Genomic DNA, 26,832 nt, shown 5'->3' with positions numbered 1-26,832 from the left:
TTTGCTGGTAAACCTTTATGCATAAACCACTGGTGAAGTCCAGGGCCTAGCTGAGCAGGGTGGGGGTTGATTCAACCCTGTGACTCCACTTATCCATTCCTATCCTTACTTTTCTGGCCCTTCTCCCCCAGCATCCATGCAGATAAATTTGGGGTGATTTGGTTTTAGATTGGGTGTAGCCTGCTTTTACCCTGCGTGCTTTAACAATCTAGGCTACAGCAGAGTGAACCTTGCCACTGAACTTTGCCCTGCTTTCACTTTTACATTAAACCTGCTTTTGCCAACTCCTTTGCTGGTGATTTTTAAAGCATCTTTAAAAGACTCTTTCCAACCACCAGAACCATAGCACACACAATGTCTTCTGCAACACAAACAGCCAGCAAGGCAGAAGTCAGGATGACTCAATGAAAGACATGAGGACACAGCCCCAGCAGGATCTGCAGTGGTCCTCTGGTCCCTTGCAGAAATTCTCATTGTCAAAGAAGCAGCTAACTTGGCACTGCAACCAGATGCCATGTGGAGTCTTCTAGTCTTGAGGAGACAAGACTGTGGAGCATTCAACCCTGGAAAAAACAGCTGCCATGTGGAACGTCTGTGCAGAAAAAGGATGTCCTCTCATGGACATAGCTCATTTTATTGTGAGCCTCCTTTTCTTGAGGCTTCTCTCCAAAGGTTGTTGCATCCAATGCAGACCATGAGTCTCTATAAGGACACCAGCATGTTTTTCACTCAGCAGAGTTAAATGAAAAAAACAGAACAAATGGGAGTTCCAGGGAGCTTTTATTGAGTTTAATTAACAAAATCAGGATTTTTCCATTCATCTTTTTTGCACTCACAACTCATGAAGCTCTTCACAAGTCAGTGCTGCAACACATACAAAGCCAGAGAAAACACAGTCTCAACAAAATCTGAGCTCCACTGGAGAGTTTGCCAATTGCCAATTTAACAGAAAGCCAATTTTCCCCTCCCTCCCTTGACTGTTTTGAAGGACTAGACCATATTGTTTGCTGGTTTACAGTTAGAATAGCAACCCCTTGTCTAGGGTCTACTGGATTATGACACTCCACTTGAATTGCAAATATTTTTTTTTCTTGAAATAAAAGTTCCAGTTTCTTTCAATAAGGGGAACAGTGACTATTTTCTTCTCCTGACACCCCTTCCCCAAAATTACTGGTTAAAATACAGCAAGGCTGTATCTTAATAAAGACATCCCTACTCCCATCCCCCCACCCCCCCTCCACTCCTCCCTAACTTGTCTACAGCAGAATTTAACAATGCTTCCACGCAGAGGCATTTTAGCAATGCAGTGATGAACTGAGCAAAGCCTACAGGATAATCTGCCAAAGCCTTCTTGTGATGTTCAGATGCATGCTCTTTGGTCCAGAGACCTGGTTGATTACAAAGATAAACTGTGATTCGAAAACCAGAAGTTCACAGCAAGCAGAAAACTCCCTGAAGGGACTACAGTTGCCCAACCTCTACCATGGTAGCTGAACTGCTGGAGTCTCTGGGAACAAAATTCACTTTGTTCTCAGGAAGTAATGACCAGCAGCCACAGCAGCATTATGAAGTTCAGCATCAGGGCAAGAACCACCACAACAGCAGCTCAAGAGATGTGGCATGACAGCTCTGTAACCTCTTACAGAAACTGAGGCAAGACAGCCATCTGCTCAGATTTGTGTCCTATCAGTCATTTGTAAAGAAGAAAGTGTTTGAAGCATTTTTAAATCCTTGGAGCAGACACCCTCCCCCCCCCCATCCCAAATAAAAATAAACAGAAGATCAGAATGAGATGATTTGATACCACCATATAACACAACATGAATTCATGTTGAGCTTCCCTGTTCTTACCCACAAAAACAGTCACAGAGGGCAAGGAAAGATGCTCCCATCTCATTCTGGAAATTGAAACATGTATTTGAGACCAACCCACCCCCCTCCCTTTGGGAAAAGGCCTCCAGCAGTTACAGTGCCCACCTGACAGTGGACACCCAGAGACAGGCCTATAGGTTCTCTCAAGGGGCTGAAGATTCCTTCTTCACAGCCATCTCATCCAGTTGTGAAACTCCATTTCAGAGACTCAGAGTGACACTTTCAGACTTCCAACACAAAAGGAATGCAGAACACATCAGGTCCTCATTCTCATCAATTTTGTCAGAGGAAGTATTTGACCTAGGGCTCATCACTGAAGGTTCTGGAGCTCACAAGAAATCTCAGGAAGCCAAGATTTATACACACTCCTTACTCTTTGGTAGGGAACTAAACAACCAAGAAAATCCCAAACCAAAATAATCTAAAACAAACAAAAGCCCCAAACAAACAAAAAGGGGAAGGAAAAACAAAAAACAAAAAAAAAAAAAAAACAAAAAAAAAAAAAAAAACAAAAAAAAAAACCAAAAAAACACAAACCAACAAAACAAAACAAAAACAAAAAAATCAAAACTAGGATTATCCTAGTCTTCTGGAGCATCTTTCCATTTGCAAGATCGCATCTGTTTGAGATAGCCTACTAGCACCAAAAGTAGGCTGCTTCTTCCTTGACAAGAAGCCACCTAAAAATGGTGCCCCCGATAGTTTAGGTAAGTGCCATTCCTCAATGAGAGGCCAATTTTAAAGTAATACTTTCAAAAGTTCTGTGCTTCAAGAGGGACCATCAATGCATGGCACCAGGCTAACCTACCACAAATCCATGCAGAGCACACACACCCGACTTGACATCGCTATCCTGCTCTTGTTACATGTGCATGCCCTGGTGAGATACAAAATTTATTTACATTTTCATGTCTTTGTTGCATTAAAATGATCCCTCTTCTGTCTGGAAAATCATAAGCTGGCTGCAGTACAGGAGCAAGATTTTACTTTTGGTCAAAGTTACCACCCAGAAGCTCCCACCCCCCACCCCCAAAAAGCACCCCAAAACTGTTTACATTTAGTACCTGCCAGTCAGATATAAGCTATGTGGCTCACAGAGACCAAGCTCTTGAGTTTGTATTCTAGTGCAGCATTTGCTACAATTAAGGAGTCACTGCTGACAAAAAGAAGAAAAACAACCCGAACACAAAAACCTTTCAATCTTGTAAAGTTGTTGTCAGGAGGCACCTGGCTTCTATTTATGATCATCAGGGAAAGGAATGGCTAGTCCACCTTGCAATTCCAAACTATTTTACTCCAATTTAAAAAAAGGGTCAAAATGGGGAGAAATTAAGACAATTAAATCCTGCCTCAGAAGTAAGCAAGCATGGTGTGAGTGCAGCATGTGTATATGCAATAAATGACTGAGCAAAAGGGATTGCATTCACCCAGGTGCCTCCTGACAGTGGTGGTTAACAGGCTAAAAGGGATTTTAAAAAGAGTAATTTTTTGATTTGTCTCACTCCTTTTGCCTGTAGATCAGGCCAAACATCAAGCATGTTGGGAGGGGCACAATTTAAAGCAACACTATTTGACCAGAAAGCACTTTTCAGCAATATACAATGTAAAATGACAGACAGCAACTCATGGCAAACAAGAGCAGTTGGCAAGCAGCTTCCTGCAGCTTCTGACATTAACAGGGGTTTGCCCTTACCTGCTCACAGTTCTGCACAGAGGCCACTCTGGGCAGAAAATGCAGGAAGTGAATCAATTCCACAAAGCTCCAGAACTATCAGTTTATGCACGCAAACTGTTTTTTTTATGGTCTCTCAAACCCAAATCCACACCTTACGTGTATACTGCTCAGCGACACCCACTGGATTTCCCTCACACCACGGTGGAACACGGGTCATGGACTCCTTCAGAGCTTGTCAAGTTCCTGAAGTTTCTAAAGGGGAAAATCAAAGAGCATCTCCCAAAAGGCTGAGCTACGGATTTGGAAGTCTTGGTGCCCCACAAGTGATCTCTTCCATAAGAGCAGTACAGGACTGTTGCTAGCACCAGAGTAAATCCACCCTGACAAGGGACACTTGTGGTAGCCTGCAGTTCACAGAGGACAGAGAACATCTCATTGTTTAGTGTTGCAGAAAACTGAGCCCCTCTCATCTTTAGCTGCTCCCATAATCATTCTAATCCCTTTAACCTCAGCAACCTTCATCATAGAAGAAAAAGTTATATATGAACCCAAACAGAAAAAAAAAAATCATATTTACAAAGTTTGTACAATATACACATCTGATTTTCTATGGGACACACTGCACCAGAAGAAAGAGGGCCATGGCTCTGAAACAAGTCTACCTATCAAGTGCTGTAACTACTAATGAAGACTCATGGAAACCAGTCTTTAGTGTTCTGCTAGAGCACAGGGCTTTTCTTATGGCTCCTGCAAAGGATCACAGGCTACTCTTTCCTTCTGGAGCTATGATGCTGCACCTAATCAGCCCAGATTTTAGGTTGGTTTCATTTTAAATACAGATATTTACAGTTTGGGTGAACTGTAGATGCATATCAACTCCTCCAATAAAAAAAAAAATTAAAAAAAATTTTAAAAGTTGGAAAAAAAAAAAGGAGTATTACCAGTAACCAATACATTTCACCTCCCAGCCCTGGGCTTGACTACATGGGAAGGAGGAGAAGGGGAAGAGAGTGGAACTTTGACCTGAAACCAAAAACAGATGTTGATTCCTTGGGCTGTGTTGGAAAGGTGATATTCTGAATGGTCTCATAGCATAAGGCACTTTGCACGAATAAGTAAGAAGCTCTTTAGCTTAAAAAACAGATGAGTAACCAGGGAGAAGTTGAAATGCACTCAGTCAATGGTTAAAGAATTTGAAATAGCAGACAAGCTCGTGTTCATCAAGATTCTTCTCTTTTCAGGGTTTCTCTTCTTCCCTTGCTGACCCTCCCGCCCAAAGAAAACAAAATTTAAAACCAGCAGTTAGTGCAACTAATGTTCAATCAGCACACAGTGCAAACAAGTGGAAAAACAAAAAGACATTCCTCCTTTTATCTTCTTTCTTCCTTGCTGCCAAATGTAAAGAGAAAAAAAGGCCGAGTTCTTTTAGTCTTCATAGTTCCGAAATAAAAAGATGAAGAAAAACCCACAAAGAGAAGGGTATCCCCAAAGAAACGATGTGTCACAGATCTGGATCATAGGGCTTCACCTTCTGGCATGTGTAATCAAAGCCTAAAAAAAAAATTAAACAAAACAACAACAAAACCACCAAAATCAAACCAAACTAACAAAACAACCCCTCCAAAACCCACCAACCAAAAAAAAAAAAAAGAAAAAAATCCAAAACAACCAACCAAAGAAACCTCACAAACAAACAATCAAAAAACAGAAAAAAGGCAGAAAAAACCCAATAAAACAAACAACCACAACACCCTCAGTTAAATCGGTTCTATACAAAACCAGAACACAAAGTGATGAATCACATACAATAACTATGCAACAGCTCTCAAAAGGCAAAGGGCATATTGAACAGCTCAATACCAGTTTCAGCTTTGTAGAAAGAGGTGATGCTAAAGCCCTTCTGTACCTGTGGAACATGACTACCTCCTGGTTTTTTGTATTTTAGGAAGCAGCAAACTGCTCGTGGGCAAGGTCCCAGCATTCCCCTTAGGAAGCTGTCCACATTCGTTAACTGTTACCATCCAAGAGCCTGTTCCACATTCATTACCTGTTTTGTATTCTATTTATTTATAGACATGGAGAAGGTTCAATCATCAAAGCAGAAGCTTTCAAGTCAGCTTAGTATGACTATCTAGGGCTATCCTTGGATGACTTCAAAGAAGGAACCATAGGTTCATTTTAACGCTGTCAAGCAGTCTGCTTCTATAGCCACTTTTTTATCTTTGGTCATCTGAAAAGAATTTCAGCAGCTTCACTGGTATTGTCTTTCTAATTCCTGACCTCTGAGAAGAGTACACACAAGAATGATTTTCAGCCCAAACTGTATGGTGATGGATCTTGCATGACATCTTAACTCAGGTCAGATCATCATCCTGCAGCCAATTTAGCTTGACTGCAGTCCAGGGCAAGTCATCTTCCTATAAAAGTACTTCACTCAGCAGCTTGTCCTGAGACACTGATCAGAGAGGGAGCACTTAGATGAGTCTCCAACAGTGAAACCTCATTTTCTGTTGAAACTACGTAGACGACCTCAAGTGGCAGCAAAGATGAATTACAGCTTCACTCCCTGCTTGAACCTGGTCCTTCTGGCTGGTGAGGCGCTTACTCTTTGGTTGATGCTCTGCTCTCACAGCTATCCATTTTATCTCCTCACCTTTTTGAGGACTACTTTCCTCTCTGCCCCTCATCAATTTCTCATTTCAGCTTACCAATACAGAAAGAGTTCATTAGACTACTAGTACTCCATCAACCATTCCCCACTCCCTCTTTTCCCCATTTTTGATCTCCTTAGCACATGGTTAGCATTTCAATTAGAACAACTGAAAAATACTCATCCCTCCCCTCCCACCTTCAGCACATCCATGGAATTCCTTGCACTGACATTCTATTTCAAACCCACGTTTTCACATTCAGAGCTTTTTCATCACATCAGTTTCCCTCTTCCCCTGAGGTGACACTGACACATCAACAACATCCCTTCATTCAACACATCACTATTCAGCAAGGCATTTACATACCTGCATGTTTACTGTTTCTCATCTTCTACAGGTTCACTGTGGTATTCTGCCACATACAAGCTCTTGTCGATGTTGCTTGGTATGGGTTTAATTTCAGTTCCCAACTGTTCCTCAATACTTTTCAGGTTGAATCGGTCATCATAGGTGATTAAGTTGATGGCCAGGCCAAGATGACCAAAGCGACCTTGACAAAAAAACAAAAACATACGCCTAAACTGAACAGAGTTAACACAGGGGCTGACAGAAAAAAAATCTGCAGACAGTGAAGTTAGTATCATTCTGTGATGTTAAAAACAATCCAGCCACAGGTGTCTACACCTTTCTCATCAGTTTTTGGTAAGGAGTTTTGTAGTGCTGTAGGAGTAAAACTCAGGAGGTTCAAAATGCTCTGACCAAAGCTCCAGGATAATCACCACCAAAAAGTCTTCCAGAGCTCTTGAACAAGCCTCAACTATAAAGTTCAACTACACCAAGTTCCTTTGTTTTTTGCCTTTCTCCAGGGCCTATTCTGCTGATTCCCAGACAGTAGAAACATATCTCAAAACACATGTAGAAGAAAGACACATACATCTCTAGGCTTGAGACACTCTGAAACTGAGATTTTAGTATAGAATTTTCCCCAACTGCAAACAGGGGCAATAGTAAGTCTCCTGAGATAAAAGCAAGATATGCCTCTTTTTTTCCCCCATTAGATTGTTCAGGCCAGTTTCAAGAGAAAAGCCCTTTATTCAGATAATATCCTCAGAGAGGACAGCCATCTGAAATGATACCCAAAAATAATTTTGTCAGAAAAATCAAAGCTACCTAAGGTAATTCTCAAATATAGTAATAAAAAAACCAAAAGCCAATTCAAGGCTAAAAAGCATCACAGTCATCAGCAACGTTGTACCTAAAACAGGTTTTTCCTCTCACCTGATCTGCCAATGCGATGAAGATAAGTTTCTGCCAGCTTTGGGAAATCAAAATTTATCACCACATTCACAGCCTGGATATCAATACCTCGGGTAAACAGATCTGAAAGACAATCCAGATCACAAAGGAAGTTAATTTCAATGAGCTCAAATGCTGACAGCGTTTAGGGTGTAAAGATTAACAGTGATTAACATTGCTTTGCACTAGTTTCCAAATATAAGCTTTCCTTGTATCAAAGGCAGTTTACATACAATCGTGTTACAGCTTCCTCTTGCTCTGTATACCTTGTAAACATGAATAATGTAAGAAGAAAAACCAAAACCACCAGATCTGCACATCTACACAGAAAAAATAACCACAAAGCTATTTTTTCCACATTACACTATTTCAGAGCAGTTCTTCTCAAGCATCTCTTCACACAGAAATGTGCACTGCCAGTGTCACAACAAACTTGAGACCTGAACTACATTCCATCACCTCAACTACTTCTATTCTGCTTCTAGCGATTTTTGTTAAGATGGCCCAGACACATGTAGTGATAGCAGACACTGCCGATATTGCCATAAATAGGCCATACAACAAAGAACTCAGATCATACACAGGCCAGTCAAAACTACAGAAGAATTTAGAAAAAGTGAGCTATAAACACTTAAAAGAATCACCAAAACGTCATATGACCATAGTCACAGCTGTACTGATGTATCATACAGTTTACGACCCAACAACTCAGGGAACCCTCACACGTGAAAATAAAAACGCTATTGCAGTAAAATTATTTGTTGGCTGCACCTGCACAAAAGACAAAATTCCTCATGCCTAAAGGAGTGCTGCACCCTGCTAACATGCAGGCTTGACAAAGAGACATCTCACTAAAACATCTTGTTTTGGTTTATTACAGCTAACTGATCTACAATACTGGGATAATGCACTTTCTATCATAAACTTTAGAAACAGGAAAATGTTTAGGAACTCTCACCAGTGCAAACGAGATTGCGGCACAAGCCATTTCGGAAATCATGGAATACACGATTGCGGTGCTCCTGGAAATACATACATATAAACAAAGAGAAACAAAAAACCAAAACCCACAAACCAATCAGCTGTTACTTTTAGGTATATTCCAGTAACTAACACCCAACTTAAATCGCATACATTTCTTCCCCTTGTCATTAGAGAACAGCTGAGTTGAAACAAGATGCCAGTACAAATTTTGTAGCACTTCTTACCATATATTCTAAAGAACTAACTCTACAGAGTTTTGATCCCATTTCTCAACAAAGGCAATTAACTTACTGTGTTTTAAAACCTCCTATGGTGGCATCAAAACCATCTAAGAAAAGGACTATCTAAAGAAAAAATCACCTGGAATCACATCAAGGAAGTTAAACTGATATTTTGACTGTTCTCTTTCTCCAGCTCCCCCTTGCCAAATTTCAAATGTTTGACTCACTCCCTCAAAAACTGAAGCTGGTAGTAACTTTCCTTTTCCTGGTAGTAACTTTCCTTTAACAGAATTAGGGGTGGGATGAGTCAGTTATCTGTGAAGACTCTCCCCTCACAAACACCTCACTTTGGGCTACACTAAGATTAAGTACTATCACTGTTGAGTGAAATTTAGAGAGGGAATGAACAAGCTGAAGCATTCTGGAAACTTAGCTGCACTCATCCAAAAAGATCATCTACTGACTGATCAAAAGCATACAAAAATCAAACATCAAGAAACCCACTTCCATATCTCTCTGTTCTCAATAACACCACCACTTCTGTTTCTGCCCAATTATTGCTCTGCATCTGCCCCAGCAAACATTGGCACTACCTGTCAGTTGCATGAGCAGCAAGTTATCCTAGTTTACATATAAAATTTTAAAAAAATATTTCAAAGTAAGCCTGTTCTACATGCATCACTTCAGCCTTCTGACATCTTTTAATAGCGTGAAGCTAGAGGAAGTATTGTACAGGAGCTACTGTACAATTAACAGAAACCTCCGCACCAGCAGAGCTGCAATGGAATTTTTTACCAGCAACACCACAGCCACAAATGTATGGTTACCATACACTAGCCACAGCTTTCACCAAGAGGTTTGATTCAATCCATCGCCTCAACTTCTCAGATTCCCCTGCAGTCACAGTGCAAGATTACTGTTTGCAAAGCCACAGAGGGCACTCAATGGGCTACGTACTGTGGTTTTTGTAATTTAATTCAGGCCCGTTTTCATCTGAGTTAGTTACACTGTGTGCTCTATCCTGGCTCCCCATGCTGCCAAAGCAAGGCAGCAGCACTAAAAACTGTGCCTTCTGGCTGCAGTTTGCGCTTACACTGGGACTAATTACCCCAACATGAAGTAGTAAAATACCAACTGGACACATACACTGAATAGTGCAGAAAGAGAGCTGGGATGGGGGAAGGTTGACAGTATCTAAAACCAAAGCTATAGCAAAGCAATACATGTCTCAGTTTATGAAGAACATGCAAATTTAAAGCAAGCATGAGACTTAGTTCAGCTGTTCAGTAAAGCCTGAGGTGGGGTGGAAAAGACTTCATACTCACCTGCCTCATTTTAGCATGGATATAAAAGCAGGAATAGCCCAGCTGGGAGATCTTCTTGGCTAGCAATTCAACCCGTTGAGAGGAGTTGCAGAAAATGATCGACTGGTTAATCTGGAGCTGAACATATAAACAGTATTCTCAATAAATGCAGCATTTTACTAACAGAGGATCCCAGACACGTCTAAATCCGTGTAGAAAGAAAGCACAGCAAGTATGCTGCTGGTAATTTACATCAGATATATTTCTGTATAGGAAGGGAAACAATTAAGAAAGTTCTGTAACACAGAGATGCTGGACAAGAAGCATGCATTTTTAGCCTTAGATACATAGCACATTTTGACAAAGAACTTTCATTAGGCTGCTTTTAAAATACTCAGCCTTATTCATGATCCCAAGAGAGAAAAAGCTTCTGGTATGTTCCCAACACAGCCCTGCTCCTTACCCTGGAAAAGAGTGTATTGAGGCAGTGCACTTTCTGACGCTCAGTGACATAGGCATAGTACTGAGTAACTCCCTTCAAGGTCAGCTCCTCCATCAGATTTATCTCATACGGTTTCTGCAAATGGGAATTCTGAAAAATAAAGATATTCATAAAGCAGGCAGATCTACGTGCAAAACAATGTATCCAGTTCCCACTCTACACCACACATAACTTCCTCCAAGGCAAGGATGTACTACTTAGCCACTCACTCTTCAGCTACGCTGAAAACAGGGTGGGTAAATTTTCACAATTACTTATATATCCAAGGTGACTAAGCAGGCCAAACAGGAGCACCCTCCACAAGCAAATCCACACAGATGATGTAACTAATATACAAAGTGGAAAATAGCACCTTATAGGCATACACCTAGCTTCCCAATAATTCAACTGCAGGTCAAAAACTGCTTTCAAACTTCTGTCCTAGACTTAGGCCTAGGCTGATTTAGATAAACCTGTGAAGTTTAGATGTATTTAAAATACCAAACACTAACAGCTATGCACCACTCATTCACACCCTTCCTGCACAATGTCACCACCATCATCGTACCTACAGGGACACATCTCCACTCACCATGAACTTCTGCACACTCAAAGGAAAAGTGGCTGAGTAGAGCAAAATCTGTCTGTTTTTAGGTAGTGTGAGGATTATGTCTTCCATTATTTGAACAAAATCTTGAGACAGCAACTTATCTGCCTGTAACAACAGAAGTAATAAACAGCAAGTTAAAATAATGGCGTAAGATTTTAGCCTTTTGGTAGATATACATTTGGGGGAAGGAAAAAAAACCAGTTACCAAGGCTCCTACCAGAGCCATCCAAGAGCTTTCAAACTACTATATTTTCACTCAGAAGCTTATGCTTATGCTATTAGATGTTCATAAGTCAATTTTATATACATTTATATACGTGGTAAGCACAGCTGACTCAAACAGAAACCAAAGAAAATGCATTCCTTTGTTGCAGAATAGACTTACTCTATTCTTCAGCATCAGCAAAGACAGGAAAGGCAAATCTTCCTAGGCTGTTTTCTTAGAAGATTTACATGCAAAAAATTCCTACTGTCAAAACAGTTTCTCAAAAATACTCAGAAATGCAGGAGACCTTACAATGTCTCTAAGCAAGTTTGAATCACTGCTGTGCACCAAAAGGACACTAACTGAGACACATCATTTCTTTAACTTGGTGTTAAAATCCCAGAACATTTAACATAAGCAACTTGCCTCATCCAATACTATCATCTGGACATGCTCAACTTTTGCTACTCCTTTCTTGATGAGATCGAGAATTCTCCCAGGGGTAGCTATCACCACATGCACTGTAAGGTTAGAAGAGAGAGAGGAAAAAAAAAAAAGAGAGAAAAACAAAAAAAAAAAAAAAAAACAAAAAAAAAAAAAAAAAAAACAAAAAAAAACAAAAAAAAAAAAAAAAAAAAAAAAAACAACCAACCAAAAAAAAAAAAAAAAAAAGAAAAAAAAAAAAAAAAAAGAAGAAAAAAAGAAAACATAATGTTAAGATTATTAAAACTGTCTTTCCTTCCAGTATTCATGGCCATGTGTTTCACATGAACACTTTGGAAGAATGACAACAGTATACGAACACCAAACAAGACACTGTAGTCTGTTCTGTAAACAGGCAAATAGTAACAAGCAGAAATTCCACGACCCCATTGCAAAAGCCACAAAGAAACAGCAACCTTAGCATAGCTAAAATGCTCTGACCTGTATCATCAAGTCTCATTATGTCATCTCGCAAATTGGTTCCTCCCGTTGTTGCCATCACTTTGGCACCTCCCATGTGCTTGCTGACTTGGATACAGATTTGACTGACCTGCAGGGCTAGTTCACGGGTGGGAACAATCACCATTGCTAGAAGTTAAAAACATCACTGTGAGTTATTAGTAACACCCTGTATCTTAAAAACTCGTCCTCAGAGGAGACAGAGACTTCATGTAAAACAATGAAAAGCACAGTCTAGGAATTCCAGTCCAGGTATCCTGAACAAGACCTAGGAACTGCTTTTGACAAGGCAAATTCTATGCAAGGGTTCTCCAGTCCTTGATGCACCCATTGCACAAGTATCCCAGCCAGCATGCTTGCTTATTATTCCACATTCACTTTCCAGGGCAAGACAGAAAAGTCTACAAGCCTTCTTCTGTTTGAACCTTTTGAAAACAACTGTGGGACTTTGAAAATTACACCTCCCCATCATCACTCCTCATTAGCTTTCTCTGGAAGTACAAGCAGGTAACATACACTGCCCAATTTCATTAACCAGTTTTAGATTCAAGTCTCTAATGTAGTGACTGACACCATTACCTGGCAACAGCTAAGTGTGATCCACCTCAACTGACCTTGTATATTGTCCTTCTTTAAGTCTAGCCGTTCAAGTAAAGGAATGAGGTAGGCTCCACTCTTGCCTGTTCCATTTTTTGCTCTAGCCAAGATATCCCTACCAGATAAAGCAATGGGGATGCTCTCCTCCTGAAATGCAAGGACAGAAAGTGCATGAGCAATTAATCATAAGTCATGTTTCACTGAAGAGGCTGACCAAATTTGACTCCCCTCACTAACAATACCACATGAAAGCTGACTGTTTCATGACCATTATTGTTATTATTATTATTACTATCCTGGAACTACAAGCATGACAGACTCAGAACAGGAAGAAGTTAAACCCATCAGTAAAGAGCTCCCCAGCACTTCCCACCTAGAAGTCCCTATCTTGCCTGATCATAAGAAAGGGATCAGGTACCACAGGTAAACCCATACTAACACATTAGGAAAAAAGTGAAAAGTTGGGAAAACAAATAGTGAAGAGACAGTGACAGTCACCAGCAAACTCCTCCTAAGGAAAAAGATTCCCCCCTTAATCTGAGCATTAGAACCACCTCAGCCCATGTGATTCCAGCCTCTGTATTCCTGTGATATACTTCTCAAAATCTTCAGCCACCCAAACACAGGCCCCATGTATTTTTAATTTCACTCCCTTTTTCAGCAACATCTAAAGAAATTTCAGCCTTTTGGAAAAGTGCCATAATTAGAATCTGTTTATAAACAAAGCAAGCCATAGTTTTCTCATGCCTTAAAGAGATGAGGTGGTAGAGCTGTGTCAGTGATAAACCTTGAGAGACCATTTTAAAGGTATTTCAACCTTCCACCCCCTGAAGTTTACACATGAACAGCTCTTAATAGGACAAGCCTTAGAAGTATAACAAAGATGGAGGTACAGAAAAGTAAACTTGCTAAGATATTATTCTCTCTCCGACAAACTTCATAACTCTTCTTCCACAAGATTACAATAAAAAGAGCCAATACTGCAATAAAGCCATAATCGTATTTTTAACAACTAAAGGTACATAGCCAACGGTAACTCAGTTTTGGAAAATTTATAGAACAGATCTCTGGGACTATTTATGTGAAAGCACTGTTACTGAACAGAGATTTATCAAATTAACAACTCCAGCATGAAAAGGAAAATCCAAGTAAAATGTCTCAAAAGTGTAAAGGCAGTCCCATCACTAAGTCACTCAAAGATTGACTTAGTGATTTAGTTGGGGGTTAGAAATTCTTGCTTTTCCCAAGGGAGACCAAGTTCTTTCATTCACAGCTTCAATTTTCCCCAATGATGGCATAAGTATTGGACATTTAGGCATAAGAACATCTACAGAAGTTAACATCTACAGAAGTTAAAAGCAGCATCTAAGTAGTCAGTTTGAAAACAACCTGAATAGGAGATGGTTTTTCCCAGCCCATTTCAAAAATTCCCATCAGCAACTCCCGTTTCAAACAGTAATCTTCAAACTCATTTCCTTTTGTGGAGGTCACGTCCTGAATTTAAAAAAAAAAAAAGCACATCCATAAGATCAGGTCATACAACCTACAGCTGTTAATTTGATCTGAAATTGCCTGTACAGGAAGACCACAAATTATTACACAAGAGTTCCCATTAAGTCATGCAACACCCTACAGCGGCAAAGGAAACATTGGCTTTCTCAGAGCCAAACACAGCTTCTGAGTGTATACAGTGACACCTTCCCATCTGCCTCACATGAAGCAGAGGCTGCCTGTGTCATGTTATAATACTAATAAAGTAAGAAATCCACAGTGAACACCATTTCTGAGCTTTCCAAGAACAGCATAGCATCACTCACAAGCAGTTGAGAGAACAAATTAATTCTTCATTTAAAACAGCAGGAGCTGAACTAGTTTTCAGCCTTCACCGAGGACAGTATTTTACCACTGCAATCTCTCCCACCAGTTTTATTTAATATTTATACCTACAATTCAATCATCCTTACCGAAGTTTTGATTCTCAAATCCTTTGGAGGGAGTTTTAAAGTCTTCTTCCAGTCATCACCAGGTCTATAGCAAATAAAATGAAAACAAATTTTTAAATAACGAATACTTTGATTTTGCACTTTTTTTTCTTAGATATAGTGATGAACATATAATATTTTCACCTCCTCAAAGCTAAAAGCACCTACACATATGAGCTCACGTCTTCTCTGAGCTAAGCAGGATGTAACAGGCAAAAAACTGTAAACAGACAAAATCACCTGTCTGCCAAATAAGTCTGAGAAATCTTTGTCCAGTCATGATTCAGGTCCCATTTTTACAGCACTGAATCAAACAACAGAACAGATATAAAACTGAGCACTTACGTAGTCACATGACAGAAACTGGCTATAATAAACCCACACAACAATATTTCATGACTTAAAAGAAAAAATCTCTTGCCCAAGGAAGATCCATTCTTAACCCCCAAGTAAGGTGAAAAGGTAAAAAACGCTTCTGGTGAAAAAACTTAGTAAGCAATAACTCCGCTTGTTGACCAAACTTCGTTTTCTCTCCGTGAGATTTAGATACCCATCCTCTCTTGAAAGTCACTGTAGAGTGAGAGAAAGTCTTTCTTGTCACCAGCCCCAGGAAGTTATGCGTGAATTGTGATGAGTTTAATTCACAACATTCATTAGAGTAACCAAGTAATACGTTTTTAAAAAAGAGGAGGAGGGAGGAGGTTAGGCAGATTTTAAGAACCTGAGTGTTCCATCACACTTTCTCTGAGGAGAGCTAGCACTTCCTTCACAAATAATTAACAAAATAAAATAAAAACCAGCGCTGTTCAGGAGGAGGAGGATCCATGGAGGGGAAAAAAAAACAAAAAAACACAAAAAAGGAAAGCAACACATCACCATACCATCCAAGTATTTCACACCTTTTAGAAATTCCAACCAGCACACTTCCAAAACTAGCTCGATAGGGAGCAGGATATCACAGTGGGACTGTATCCTCTCAGCTCAGCCTTTGATAAATTAAAGCCAGAGCATTACAATGAGAAGATCAGGTACTACTATTTCAGATCAGTGACAAAAGATAAATGACTTTAAAGCATTTCTCACCACGGGAAAGAACTGCAACAAACTGAAAGGCGTAAACAATTAGACTGAGACCAGGTGGCATTTCCTCCTCAGTCTTAAATGTCAGTTCAGTTCCTTTTCACTCCTATACTTCCCTCTTGCACCACTTCCAACAAGCAAAAAACACAGGATTCTAAAGCTAGGCTACCTCTGACAGTGGCTCACACTCAGAAAAGCACAGCATCAAATTGGATTTTCATAATAGTAACTGTTGGAGAGAAGCTTGCACATGGAAATACAGCTTTTTCGTAATGTACATGACAGGACACTTCTAACCACCCATGCGACAAAACAACAGAAGACAGCATTTTCCAAGGGGGAATCCAAGAATGCTTTCCCATACATAACTTTTAAACATTCCTTTCACGGCAGCCAATATAAATACTTACTTAATAGCGGTGGTCATACTCTGTGCTTGCTGTTGAGTGCCATTATTGATTGTGTTGGCATTTTTCAGCTGGTTCATCTGTTGCTGAGTTTGTGTGCCTCCACCTCCTGGGCCCCCGCTGGGTTTTACAGGGCCTCTCAACTGCCCATTCTGACTGGATAGACCCATTATAACAGGGTTCTCTGTTCTGGCCGTGCTCATGCTTTTATCTTTAAAGATGTCTTTTTAGACTTCAAAACTTTGAAAGTCAGTACAGAAACTGTAATAACAGTTTATTAGACTCTCCAAAATGAAGAGATAAATAAGTCTTGCTCAATATATGAGTCCTTTATTGCAATGCAGGCAAGCACCTGTAAGTCACTCAAAAGTAAAGCAGTAACTTGCTCTGATGCACTGTGGAACAACTTTTTTTTAAAAAAAGCCCTCTACTGAAGTTCAGTTATATCACAATTCACTTGCTTCAATCTGAAAGAGAAGCAGACAATAACAATTAGTATGTGGATTTTTGTCTATGCAAATCACATCAGTGTACTCTTGTATTTTAGAAAAATTTCTTCCCAGGCAGTGTGCAACAACAGCACTTGCTTTTTTGTTTCCTCAGTGATAATTATAAAGACATGCATCAAACTTTTTTTTTGCCTTTCTAGAAAGTGTTGCCTAACATCTTTAGACACCAAAGGAAACTTCCCTAATAGTTGTACTTTCAGTGACCTTCCACTACCTATCCCCTCACATAAAGTAACCATTAAGTGTATCAATTGCTTTGACGACTCTTCAATTCCCCCACTTCCAGGATGCAGCCAACCAGCCCAAAAACATGAAAAATATTATGCATAAGTTTGTGACAAGAAGCAAGACTATCACAGGGAGTGGACATTCCAGTTAGAACTGACAAAACCCTTACATTACACTGACTGCCCTGTTCGGTTTGAATGGGAAATATAGATTATGTAAACCCAAAACAACAGCTTACACTCCTCCAACCCAAAATGCTAGCTCAACCAGCTTACCCCCAGTTTTCAACCGGGTATTGATTTACGGCTATTCAGAAGAGGGAGGAAACACCATTATGCTGAATTGAGAGCAGCTGCCTCTTTGAGTCGGAGTGACTGAGCTTGAACTGAGGCAGTAACACTGCTGGTCAGGCAGCTTCCTGCTTGTGATCTTACCTTCCTGCTGTCAGCGACAACTTATGTGGTTCTTGGAAGATAACATTTCATACACATGACTTAATATTGACTCTGTATGTAACAAAAAGGCTGCAAAACTGTGGAAAGACAGTACAAAGTCTGCCCCTTACATAAAGCAAGCATGGATCAAAGCTAAAGACTCCTTACAATGGTACCAGGGAGACAAAATGTCCCTAGTCCAAAATCTGTTGAAACAAAACCTTTTGGCTCGCCTTGAGCATCCGCATCTTGGGAAAACACAAAGGGAAGACCAGAAGACTACTGCTTCCTAACCCCGGCATTCACAACAAAACGCATGTTGTCCCAGTGAATAAAAAGGCACATTGAAGAGAGCATTTCAAGAGAGTGGAAAAGGAATTCAGACTTCTCAGCTGTTTTAAGGTGTGTCAGTGCTGGCTTTCAGCAAAATTTTAAAGTTTGCGATACTAGGATTTTCTGCTAATTAACTTTCAAGGAATCTTCGAAAAGGTATTTCTCTTGCCCATTAACTTCGTAAAAACCAGAGGAGTTACGAAGGTAGCCAGAGACGCCAATGAGACCCGACTGCTAACGCCGAGAAGTTCTCCAACAGCGTAGGAAATGAAACCTCTGTCCCTTATGCCCACACGCTCGTAATTATCCTTTAGAAGAACACAAGTTTAAAAAAACCCCGCAAGTCTCACGGAACCGAAAAAAATCTCCCTGTTCCGACAAAAGAGACGCCACCATTTCGCAAACCAGCGGACTGAAAAAAAAGGCCTCCATCGCATATCTCTGCTCTCCGGGCGCGGGCGGGCGGCGGGGGCATCAGCTCCGGACCTTTTCTTTTCCATCGGCTGGGCCCGGCACAAAGGGAGCCCTCGAGGTGCTCAGTGTGCCCGGTGAGCCCGGGCCGCAGTGCGGAGCACCGGGGCAGAGCGGTGGGCCCGGCGCCGCCCGCCGATCGCAGCTGCGCCACACCAACACCGCCCGCCCGCGAACAATGGCGCGGCCGCAGTTTGCCGCCTGAGCCGGCGGGGAGCGAGAGCTGCTCGGGGCCCGCCCCGCCCCCGCGGTCCCTCGGTCCCGCCGCTCCCGGTGCGCCCAGGCCCGATCCGGCCGTCCCCGCCCCGCCCGCGGCGCCGCCAGGCCCCGCTCAGGCCCGCGCTCTCGCCGCAGGCCGCGAGGCGCGGCCCGCCAGCAGCGGCCCCCTCGCCCTGCTCACAGGGAACCATGCCCACCCTGGCCCGTCCTCACCGCCACCAGCCGCGCTCCCCCTCGCCCAGGTACAAAATCCTCTCGCTCCCCCGGTGCCTTGTTATGGCGACTCGACGCTCCAAGATGGCGGCTTCCTCCTTCCTCCTGTGCGCCCTCCCCCTCCCGGCGGGCGGCACCGGCCCACCCCACACGCACACGTACGCACGTACGTACGTACGTTCGGCGTGCGCCACGCGTCGCGTCGCGTCGCGTCACGTCCCGCCCAGCGTGCAGTGCCCGCGTGATCGCGCTGCTGGCTCGCGCTGCTCCCTCAGACCTGCCCCTCCCCTTTGAACCTGGAAACGTAACGGGGCTTCGCTATGTGCCCATTAAAACAACACAAACGTAAGAATGAGGGACGGAGCCACAGCTGTAGGAGTCGTAACCGCCGATCGTGGCAGGCTGGGGATTGGCATTTGTTTTTAGACCGGCGTTACTTAGACGTGGATTTTGACAAAGCGAGACACAATGGGAGTGTAATCTTAGTAGTTACTGCTTTGCAGACAATTTTTTCTTCAAATTTTTTTTTTTCCAAAATACAGGGTTCTCTGTTCTGGCCATGCTCATGCTTTTATCTTTAAAGATGTCTTTTTAGACTTCAAAATGATGCAAAAGGACAAGAACATTCTCGGTTTTATCTAGCTCCTCACATCTACATCTGTCTCTAGGTGGTTGTTTTTCCCCCCTCAGCAGCAAAAGCACAAGCTCCGCCCTCCAGTTGTAGCTGGTCGAGAACATCCTTCCTGACCTCTCTGTCTCCCGGGCCCAGTGATCTCCCACTCTCCTTACCCCTCAGCTCTTGCAGCACAGGGCTTGCTCAATCTGTGTTCTCCCTGTCAGTGAGCCACAGTGGGAGCTCCCTACGGCCTCCCTCCGGTTTTGCTGCTCTCCATCCTCTCAGGTGAAACTGCCCAGAAGCTGATGAGCACGTGCAGGTGCACACAGAAGTCCTCACGGCAGGGGAGGACAGCGACATCCTCGGGGCAGCAGGTGCCCAACAAGTCGGGATCTAAGAAACACGAGTGATTGTAATCCAGCAGTGCTCACGAGAATAACACCACCTCCTCCTTCACCAGTCCAAAGTCCCACCAGAGTCCTTGCTGGTAGAGAGGCCTTAATGCAGCTGTATCTAGACAAGAGGAGGACAAGAACTCTGCTTGTCAAACCACCTCAGCTGCTTGCACAGAAAAAGCTTTCTGCCAAAATGCCAGCTGCAATGCTGACTCAGACCGGGGCATTCTCACTGTGAGTCTGTTGCTGTGACATCACTGAACAAAATGCCCGTTTCCCTGAGCAGAGAAAATCTTGATTTTACATCCTGATTCTCCTTTGTTACCCTTGTGAAGTCAAGCTGCCCAGCCCCTGCTAGCCCTGCTCTAGACTTGCAGTGTGGCTGCCAAGGCCTTGCTTTCCTGTGCAAGCCACCTCACACTTCCCAAGCCCAGACAAAGGGTGAAGCAGCAGAAGGAGCAGAAGACAACTACAAGTCAATGGGGTTAAAGCAGCCAGGAGGACCCTAAGGCAGAGGGTGATGATCATACAGACCATACCCATGCTTCAAAGTCCTGCACAGCTCCAGAGCAGTGCCTGGATCCAGGAGGTTTCTGGTAAGGGTGGTCCTTAGCACAGACCTTTTCAAAGCCTTTCAGACCACCTGTAACAAGGACAGCTGTAGGCAAGAAGGTTTCCAGGGAAGACCTAAAGATGTTCTGGATCTTCTGCAGTATAGACCAAAGGAATATGGACTCTTAAAACTATACTTTAAAAGTCAACTTACAGCACTAGTAAAAAGATAATAAAGCTAGATGTTAATCTTTACATCAATCAGGTCACTCTATGCCTGGAGCTCATTTGCCTTGCAAATACTCTATTGTTACATTCTGTGCCCCTCTCCGCTCACTTAAATGATTAACTCCACCCCAGAAAAGAACTTTGTTGCAATATCCAGAGGAAAGACGGATCGTTCCCCTCAAACCATGGGGCCTGTCAGCTACTCCTCAGAGACCTATGACTTGGTGAGTTGGGCCTGGCTTTGCTTGATAACAGGGATGGCAGAGCTGGGGCGGGCTGAAAGGCCGGGTTTCTGGCCATCCATCTTCTAACCCTCCTGTTGGCAGAGGCAGAGCTTGAGCCGTTTCTTATGCCAGTGTAATCAGTCCTTCCATCCCTTAAGTCCAGACTTGACCACAAGCTGTTGCTTGCAGAGAGCTGGCGTAGTGTGGCTACAGCCACTGGGATCCAGGGATGGTGGGTATTCTGCTGGGGAAAGCTACCAGGACCTGTACTGGCAAGCACTAAGCCCAAGTACTGTCCTTGCATGAGGACACAAACCAGAGGCTCTGCAAAGGGCCAGGTGACTCACCTGGAGAGTGAGGCTCCAGCAGTCCTATCCTGTGCTGCCAGCCTCTCCCAGCCTCTACTGCCTGCTGCCCTGCTGTCTGCACAGCCATTAGACCAATGTGGGCATAAAACACTTATTCTGAGCCAGGCACCTTTTGCACCAGGCTTCAGTGGTACAAATGACTGTGTACACAGGTGTACACTGTACACCTTATTTGGTCTCCTTTGACAACTGGAATACCCAAGCAAACCCAGTCTTCTCTCTCCGTGTGGGAAAACCCTTGGTATGACCACCCTGCTTGCTTGCTCCATGTACCAGCTTCCATACATATGGCTCCACATACGTACAGGCTCCACATACACTCTGCTGAAAGGGGAACATGCAGTATATTTACAAGAGAGGACTTTTAAAGACTGAAAGATGAACTGCAAGTACTACTTCTAACAGGGCGTGATGACACTAGGTATTTTACTTCATAGTTCTCTTCCCAGCCTTTACAAGTGAAAAAGAGCAGCTGCACCTTATAGAGTATGCTGTGCTATCCAATGGCAAGGACACAGCAGCATTATCATTACCCTGGTTTTCAAATATTGCATCTCAGAATTTATTTTTTTACTACAGTGGCTCCCTGCAGCAGACCTCAGGATTAGTTATTCCAAAAAAGAGAAATGTTGGATTCAATTGTTACCAAATGTTCTGTTCCTCCTTTTTTCCTACACTCAGGGAAGAGCAAGCCCTACCCTTCATGCAGAAGACCTGTACAAAGGTCCCTCTGCATGCTCACTGTTGACTTATCCCATCCCTGATCAGGCAGCCACCCACTTCCAGTCCTAGAATTGCAGCAGAGTTCCCAGAACCCTCAGCTTGACATATTCAGTGCATCTCCTGCAGCTCTAGTCCCTGCCCTTCCTGTCTCAGCCCAGACTCTGATTTTTCATCCTTTTTTATTTGTCTTCAACTCATCTCTGTCCACTCCTACGCCTCTGTGTTGCTCTGCTTAGAGGTGCAGGCAAGAACGATTCAAACACAGCTCCACATAAGCTTCCCCTACCCACAACGAGTGGTTTACAGTAAGAGCCCTCTTTACCTGCTCCCCACCAGCAATCAGATGGTGTCTGATAGTGGCACTCAGCCTCTGCACTTCCGGCTCCAAATACCAGGTGATGCTGGAAACTTGAACACCAGCCAAGCTGCCCATCCACTGCCATCAATGGTGCTGGCATGGCTCCAAGGGAGGACTGACACTCCAGCCAGCAAACCCTGCTATTTTCCATAATTTCATTTTTCCCTTCAAAGCTTCTTCCCTTCAAAGTCCAACCTCTCCCCAGTGAAATTTCCCATTCCAACATACCATCTGTTTGGGGTTTTCAGCACAGTCACCTGCACTGCCTGAGCAGCCTGGTTTGGTCACTACACCAAAATGCAAAGGTTTATAGGTTGTTTTGCTTTTAATCAGAGAGGTTTAAGGATCTGGCCTTGACCAACATATCACATATTTCTGTGTGTTGTTAACTCCTCTTGAAAGGTCCAGGTCCAGAATAGGCAGGAAATACTTTCAAGCTGGGTAGGAAAATAACTGGGAGGGATTTCTTAAGGCCCAAAATCATACCCTAAATCAGAAAAATAAAAAGTTCTTTAGTAATACAAAATGCTTCTCACCAAAGGCTTGCAGCCCCACAGTTAGATTAGCAAGAGCTGGGCAGGGTTATTCCACACTTTTCCCAAGGACTCATTCCCTTGGGAAACTGGAGTGCTCCTGGGGAGTGGACCCTCCTACCATCCACTGCTTGGAGACTGCCTGTGTCTGCTGTCTGCTCTACAAGTTTGGTAATTCCCCATAGACTTATGCCCCATCAGCATGCCCAGGCTTCTTCTGGAAGCATGCAGGTAGTCTCAGTAGCAGAGGAGTATAGATAAGCCCCCACAGTCATGTGCAGATTCACCCAGTGCATTACCCAGGGAAAGCTGCCTGAGAGAGAAGAAACATAAATCACCCTTCCTTAGTTAGGTACCACTCCAGGCTGGTCACAGCTTTGTAGCTTTGTAGCCCCTTGGGTGAGCAAAAACCCCCAAAATCAGGTCTAAAACTGTGTAAAGCAGGGCTGGTATTTTTAGACAGGAACTTTAGCTGATGAGGGAAGGAGCAGCAGGTGCAAACTGCTGCAGCTGGCAGTGAAAGGTATGAAAGCATTAGCAGAGACTTCCGCTGTGGTCAACACTGAAGTCTCAACATAGGTCTCCAGAGAGGGTGTGGGTGGGGGACCTCAGGGTGACTGCTGCTGAGCTCTTCCCAGTTGTCACTAATATTCATATTGCCACAAGCCTCCTCCACTGCTCTCTGTTGTGCAAGGCCAGCTGAAGCATGACCACCATCCAGGGAGCCCAACAACAACTCAAGACTTGCCCTCAGCTTCAGCTTGAATTTAGGCTGGTCAAGAAGATACAGCAAACCAAGGGCAAGTCACATCTGCAGCAGCTCTATTGTACTTCCCTTACTGGATATCAGTCTGGGGTCTGAGTGGTGTTTTCCCTTCCCTTTCCTGCTCTGACTGCAATTAATTCAGAACTGAAAGCTTTATCAACAGATCTCTCTCTCCATCATCTATTCCTGTAGCTATGGCACCACAGCACCTCAGAGGCTTTCCTCCCATTGTGCTGAACACTTGCCCCACACCTTCCTCCAAGTGTGTGGGAAGTGATCTCAAAGGCCAGCTGCTGCTGACCCCACCTCACCTTCTCTTTTATAGGCAGCTCTCAGGCCTCTGAGGATGAGAAGAAGGGGACAGGTTCACTGCACAGAATTTGAGGTACAGATGTGCTGTGTGGTGAATCCTACCACCTTCATACCTGACAGCAGGCAGGCAGGACAGGAGTGGTCCATATAAGAAGTGGGTGGGAAAAATCAGGAAAGCTGGTAGAGGAGGGTTCCATTCTATGTGAGAAAGCAAAATTCGCCAGCAGCTAACTTGGCAAGAACCAGAAGATGAAACTGATCATCTGATAGGACACCAAAACATCCCCAAATACTCCAGTTAAAGATTATAGACTGAGCAGCCCTCACTGTCACAGATGGAGAAAACCCTCTCCACCTGCTGCTGCACCTCTTGGCAGTAGAGGAGCCTCCAACACAAGAGGGGCCTCATCACACTGCAGACAGCATCTCCTCCTGATGCAGGTGGGCTGCAGGACATGGGGGTGCTGTGCTCTAGGTCTGCCAGGTGCAGCTGGGAGACTGGGTTCTTGTGTTGAGAAACTCCCCTCCATTAACAAGACTCTCTCTGTTCCCCAGAGCCAGGTGGAGCTGAGTGGTTACTATGAAGCTGAGAACACCACCCCTTCTTTGGAGGGCTACTTCTGCTTCAACCCAGCCTCATCTGTGGTTGGCAACCAGGGAGACCCCTTCAGAAAGGTCTTCATGCCCCTCATCTATCTGCTGATGTTTGTGTTGGGGACTCTGGGCAATGCTCTGGTCCTGGTCATTTTAGAGAGGTTCAAGCGGTCTCGTACCACCACAGAAAACTTCCTTTTCCACCTCACCCTCGCCAACCTAGCACTGTTGCTCACCTTCCCATTCAGTGTGGTGGAGAGCCTGGCTGGGTGGGTATTTGGGAGGCTCCTCTGTAAGATACTCAGTGCTGTCCACAAGATCAATTTCTACTGCAGTAGCATGCTGCTGGGGTGCATCGCAGTGGACCGTTACCTGGCCATCGTCTATGCGATCCACACCTACCGCAAACGCAGAGCTCGCTCCATCCACCTCACCTGCACGGCTGTCTGGCTCTGCTCATTGCTTCTGACTTTACCTGATCTCGTCTTCATGGAAGTCTGGACGGATGACAGCAACCGCAGCATTTGCTATTTTCCAGAAGTTGGGATTGATGGAAACAATGCATGGCTGGCAACTCGCTTCCTCTACCACACCGTGGGCTTCTTTGTGCCTCTGCTGGTCATGTGTTACTGCTACATGGCCATCATCCGGGCACTGTGTCAGTCCCAGCGCCTGCAGAGGCAAAAAGCTGTCCGTGTGGCCATCCTGGTCACAGGCATCTTCCTCCTGTGCTGGAGCCCATACCACATTGTCATCTTCCTGAACACACTTACCAAGCTAGAAGCCTTCACCAAGAACTGCCTCCTGGAAGACCAACTGGACACAGCCATCATGGTGACAGAGGCCATTGGCTTCACACACTGCTGCCTCAACCCCATCCTCTACGCTTTTATTGGGGTCAAGTTCCGTAATGACTTCTTCCGGATCCTGCAGGAGCTTGGCTGCATAAGCCAGGAGACTCTGCAAGAGATCCTGGAGGTGACAAGGAAGGGTAGTGGGATAGAGTCTGACAACATCACCTCCATCTCCACTTTCTAGCTGGGAAAGGCTGCCTGCGGGGAAGAACTGGCCTGGGTCTTTCCTTCCCAGTGGCACACTTGCTGTGGTCTCAATTACAAGTTTCACAAGCATCCCCACAACTTTCTTCACTCCTCAGGAAACAGGTCCAATACACCCAAATCTCATCAGACACCTTGCTTGGCTCTTCCTGATTCTCAAACTTGTAGAGACCCATCTGGCAACTGTTGGTGAATGCTGGATGCCTGATGGTCACTCTTGTGGAGCTGGATGAAGATGATCACTCAAGTGGGTTGAAGCTGACATTCCCACCTCTCCCTTGAAAAATGGACTGTAGGCATCTTGTGCACAAAGCCAGGCACAGGACTGGGGTGCTAGGGTTAAGGAAAAATGTGCAGCCAAGTAAATGAGTCATGTCAGTAAACAGGTCTCCATTTCACTAGCTAAGGTTGGTACACATGTGCTCAAGGGAAGCCGTGGGACTCAGTGGCCATCGCAACTGGAGAGATGCAGGTAGGACTGATGGGGGCTGCAAAGCTCAATCCAATAGCATGGGTGTACAGTACTGGACACCTTTGACTGCAACATTGTCCTCCTGCTGCATAACATCCCCCCAGCCCGCCACAACAGCCTCATCTTCCCAACACAGCTCATGCCAGGAGGTCCTCCCACAGACTGAAAGATTTGACTGTCACAGACTCCTTTCCTGACACCAGTTGCATCCTTCCCCACTCATTTGATCTGTTTTACTGCTGTTATGATCTTATGTGAGCGGCTGCTGAACTAAATGCCTGACTATGCAAAAGTTTTCCTTTAAGGAGGAACACTGTCTGAGGAGATGGCTTCTGTCTTGTGAGCGCACACAGGGGAGAGAAACCACACAGCCTTGTAAAGCTGATAGTATAACTTTTTTTTTTTTTGCAGCTAGTTGTATGGCTATTTATGGATTCTGAGAGCAAGGAGACCCACTGCCCCAGAGTAAGGGAAAGTCTCCTTTGTTTTTAGCAAGGCTAGAGGAAATGTGACATTTTGCTTTGCACTATGCTTTCTGTTAGTTTTCCTCCACCTGCTCCTACAGGGCTTTCAGAGATTAACTGCATCCAGATGTACAGAGGGACAGACCTGGGTGGTCATCTTGCCCTGAACTGCAAGTATGCAGAAACTGCTCAGATCAGGGCAGCTTGATGATAATTTGCTTCAAAGTAAGAGCAGCAGCTTTCCCCATCATTAATTCTTGCACCACAAGCTGGTGTGTGGGGAAGCCCCAGCGGACTCAAAACAGCTTGCTGCTGCCTAGGAGGTCTTGTCACAGTTTAACATGGCAGCGGGCCCACAATACTGCTCCATGACATTTCTGTTCCTAAAGAGTACTGTGGCCTGAACTGTAGGAGAGCCATACATACCAATGTCACCCTCCTCACATGCACACTTT

At 43.9% G+C, this 26,832-nt stretch overlaps 2 protein-coding genes across 2 annotated transcripts; one reads left to right on the top strand and one right to left on the bottom strand.

The window, feature by feature from the left end:
- Positions 1-761: 761 nt before the first annotated feature.
- On the bottom strand, positions 762-18,879 carry DDX6 (DEAD-box helicase 6). Its single transcript, XM_059488212.1, has 14 exons — positions 18,715-18,879; positions 16,311-16,774; positions 14,803-14,866; positions 14,228-14,332; positions 12,856-12,985; positions 12,224-12,370; positions 11,722-11,820; positions 11,077-11,195; positions 10,467-10,595; positions 10,025-10,141; positions 8,453-8,516; positions 7,477-7,578; positions 6,565-6,748; positions 762-5,098 (listed from the first exon to the last, which is right to left on the bottom strand). Exons 2-13 carry the CDS (start codon positions 16,508-16,510, stop codon positions 6,573-6,575), a joined length of 1,452 nt encoding a protein of 483 aa, XP_059344195.1. The 5' UTR covers positions 16,511-16,774; positions 18,715-18,879; the 3' UTR covers positions 762-5,098; positions 6,565-6,572.
- A 1,811-nt stretch (positions 18,880-20,690) lies between these two features.
- CXCR5 (C-X-C motif chemokine receptor 5) lies at positions 20,691-25,421 on the top strand. The gene is made up of 2 exons (XM_059488408.1): positions 20,691-20,729; positions 24,345-25,421. Exons 1-2 carry the CDS (start codon positions 20,691-20,693, stop codon positions 25,419-25,421), a joined length of 1,116 nt encoding a protein of 371 aa, XP_059344391.1.
- Positions 25,422-26,832: the final 1,411 nt, after the last annotated feature.

Source organism: Ammospiza nelsoni, chromosome 24, assembly GCF_027579445.1.
Source record: "Ammospiza nelsoni isolate bAmmNel1 chromosome 24, bAmmNel1.pri, whole genome shotgun sequence".
NCBI classification, from domain to species: Eukaryota; Metazoa; Chordata; class Aves; order Passeriformes; family Passerellidae; genus Ammospiza; species Ammospiza nelsoni.
The sequence above is the reverse complement of the archived record's forward strand: the minus strand, read 5'-3'. Positions and strand labels throughout refer to the sequence as shown.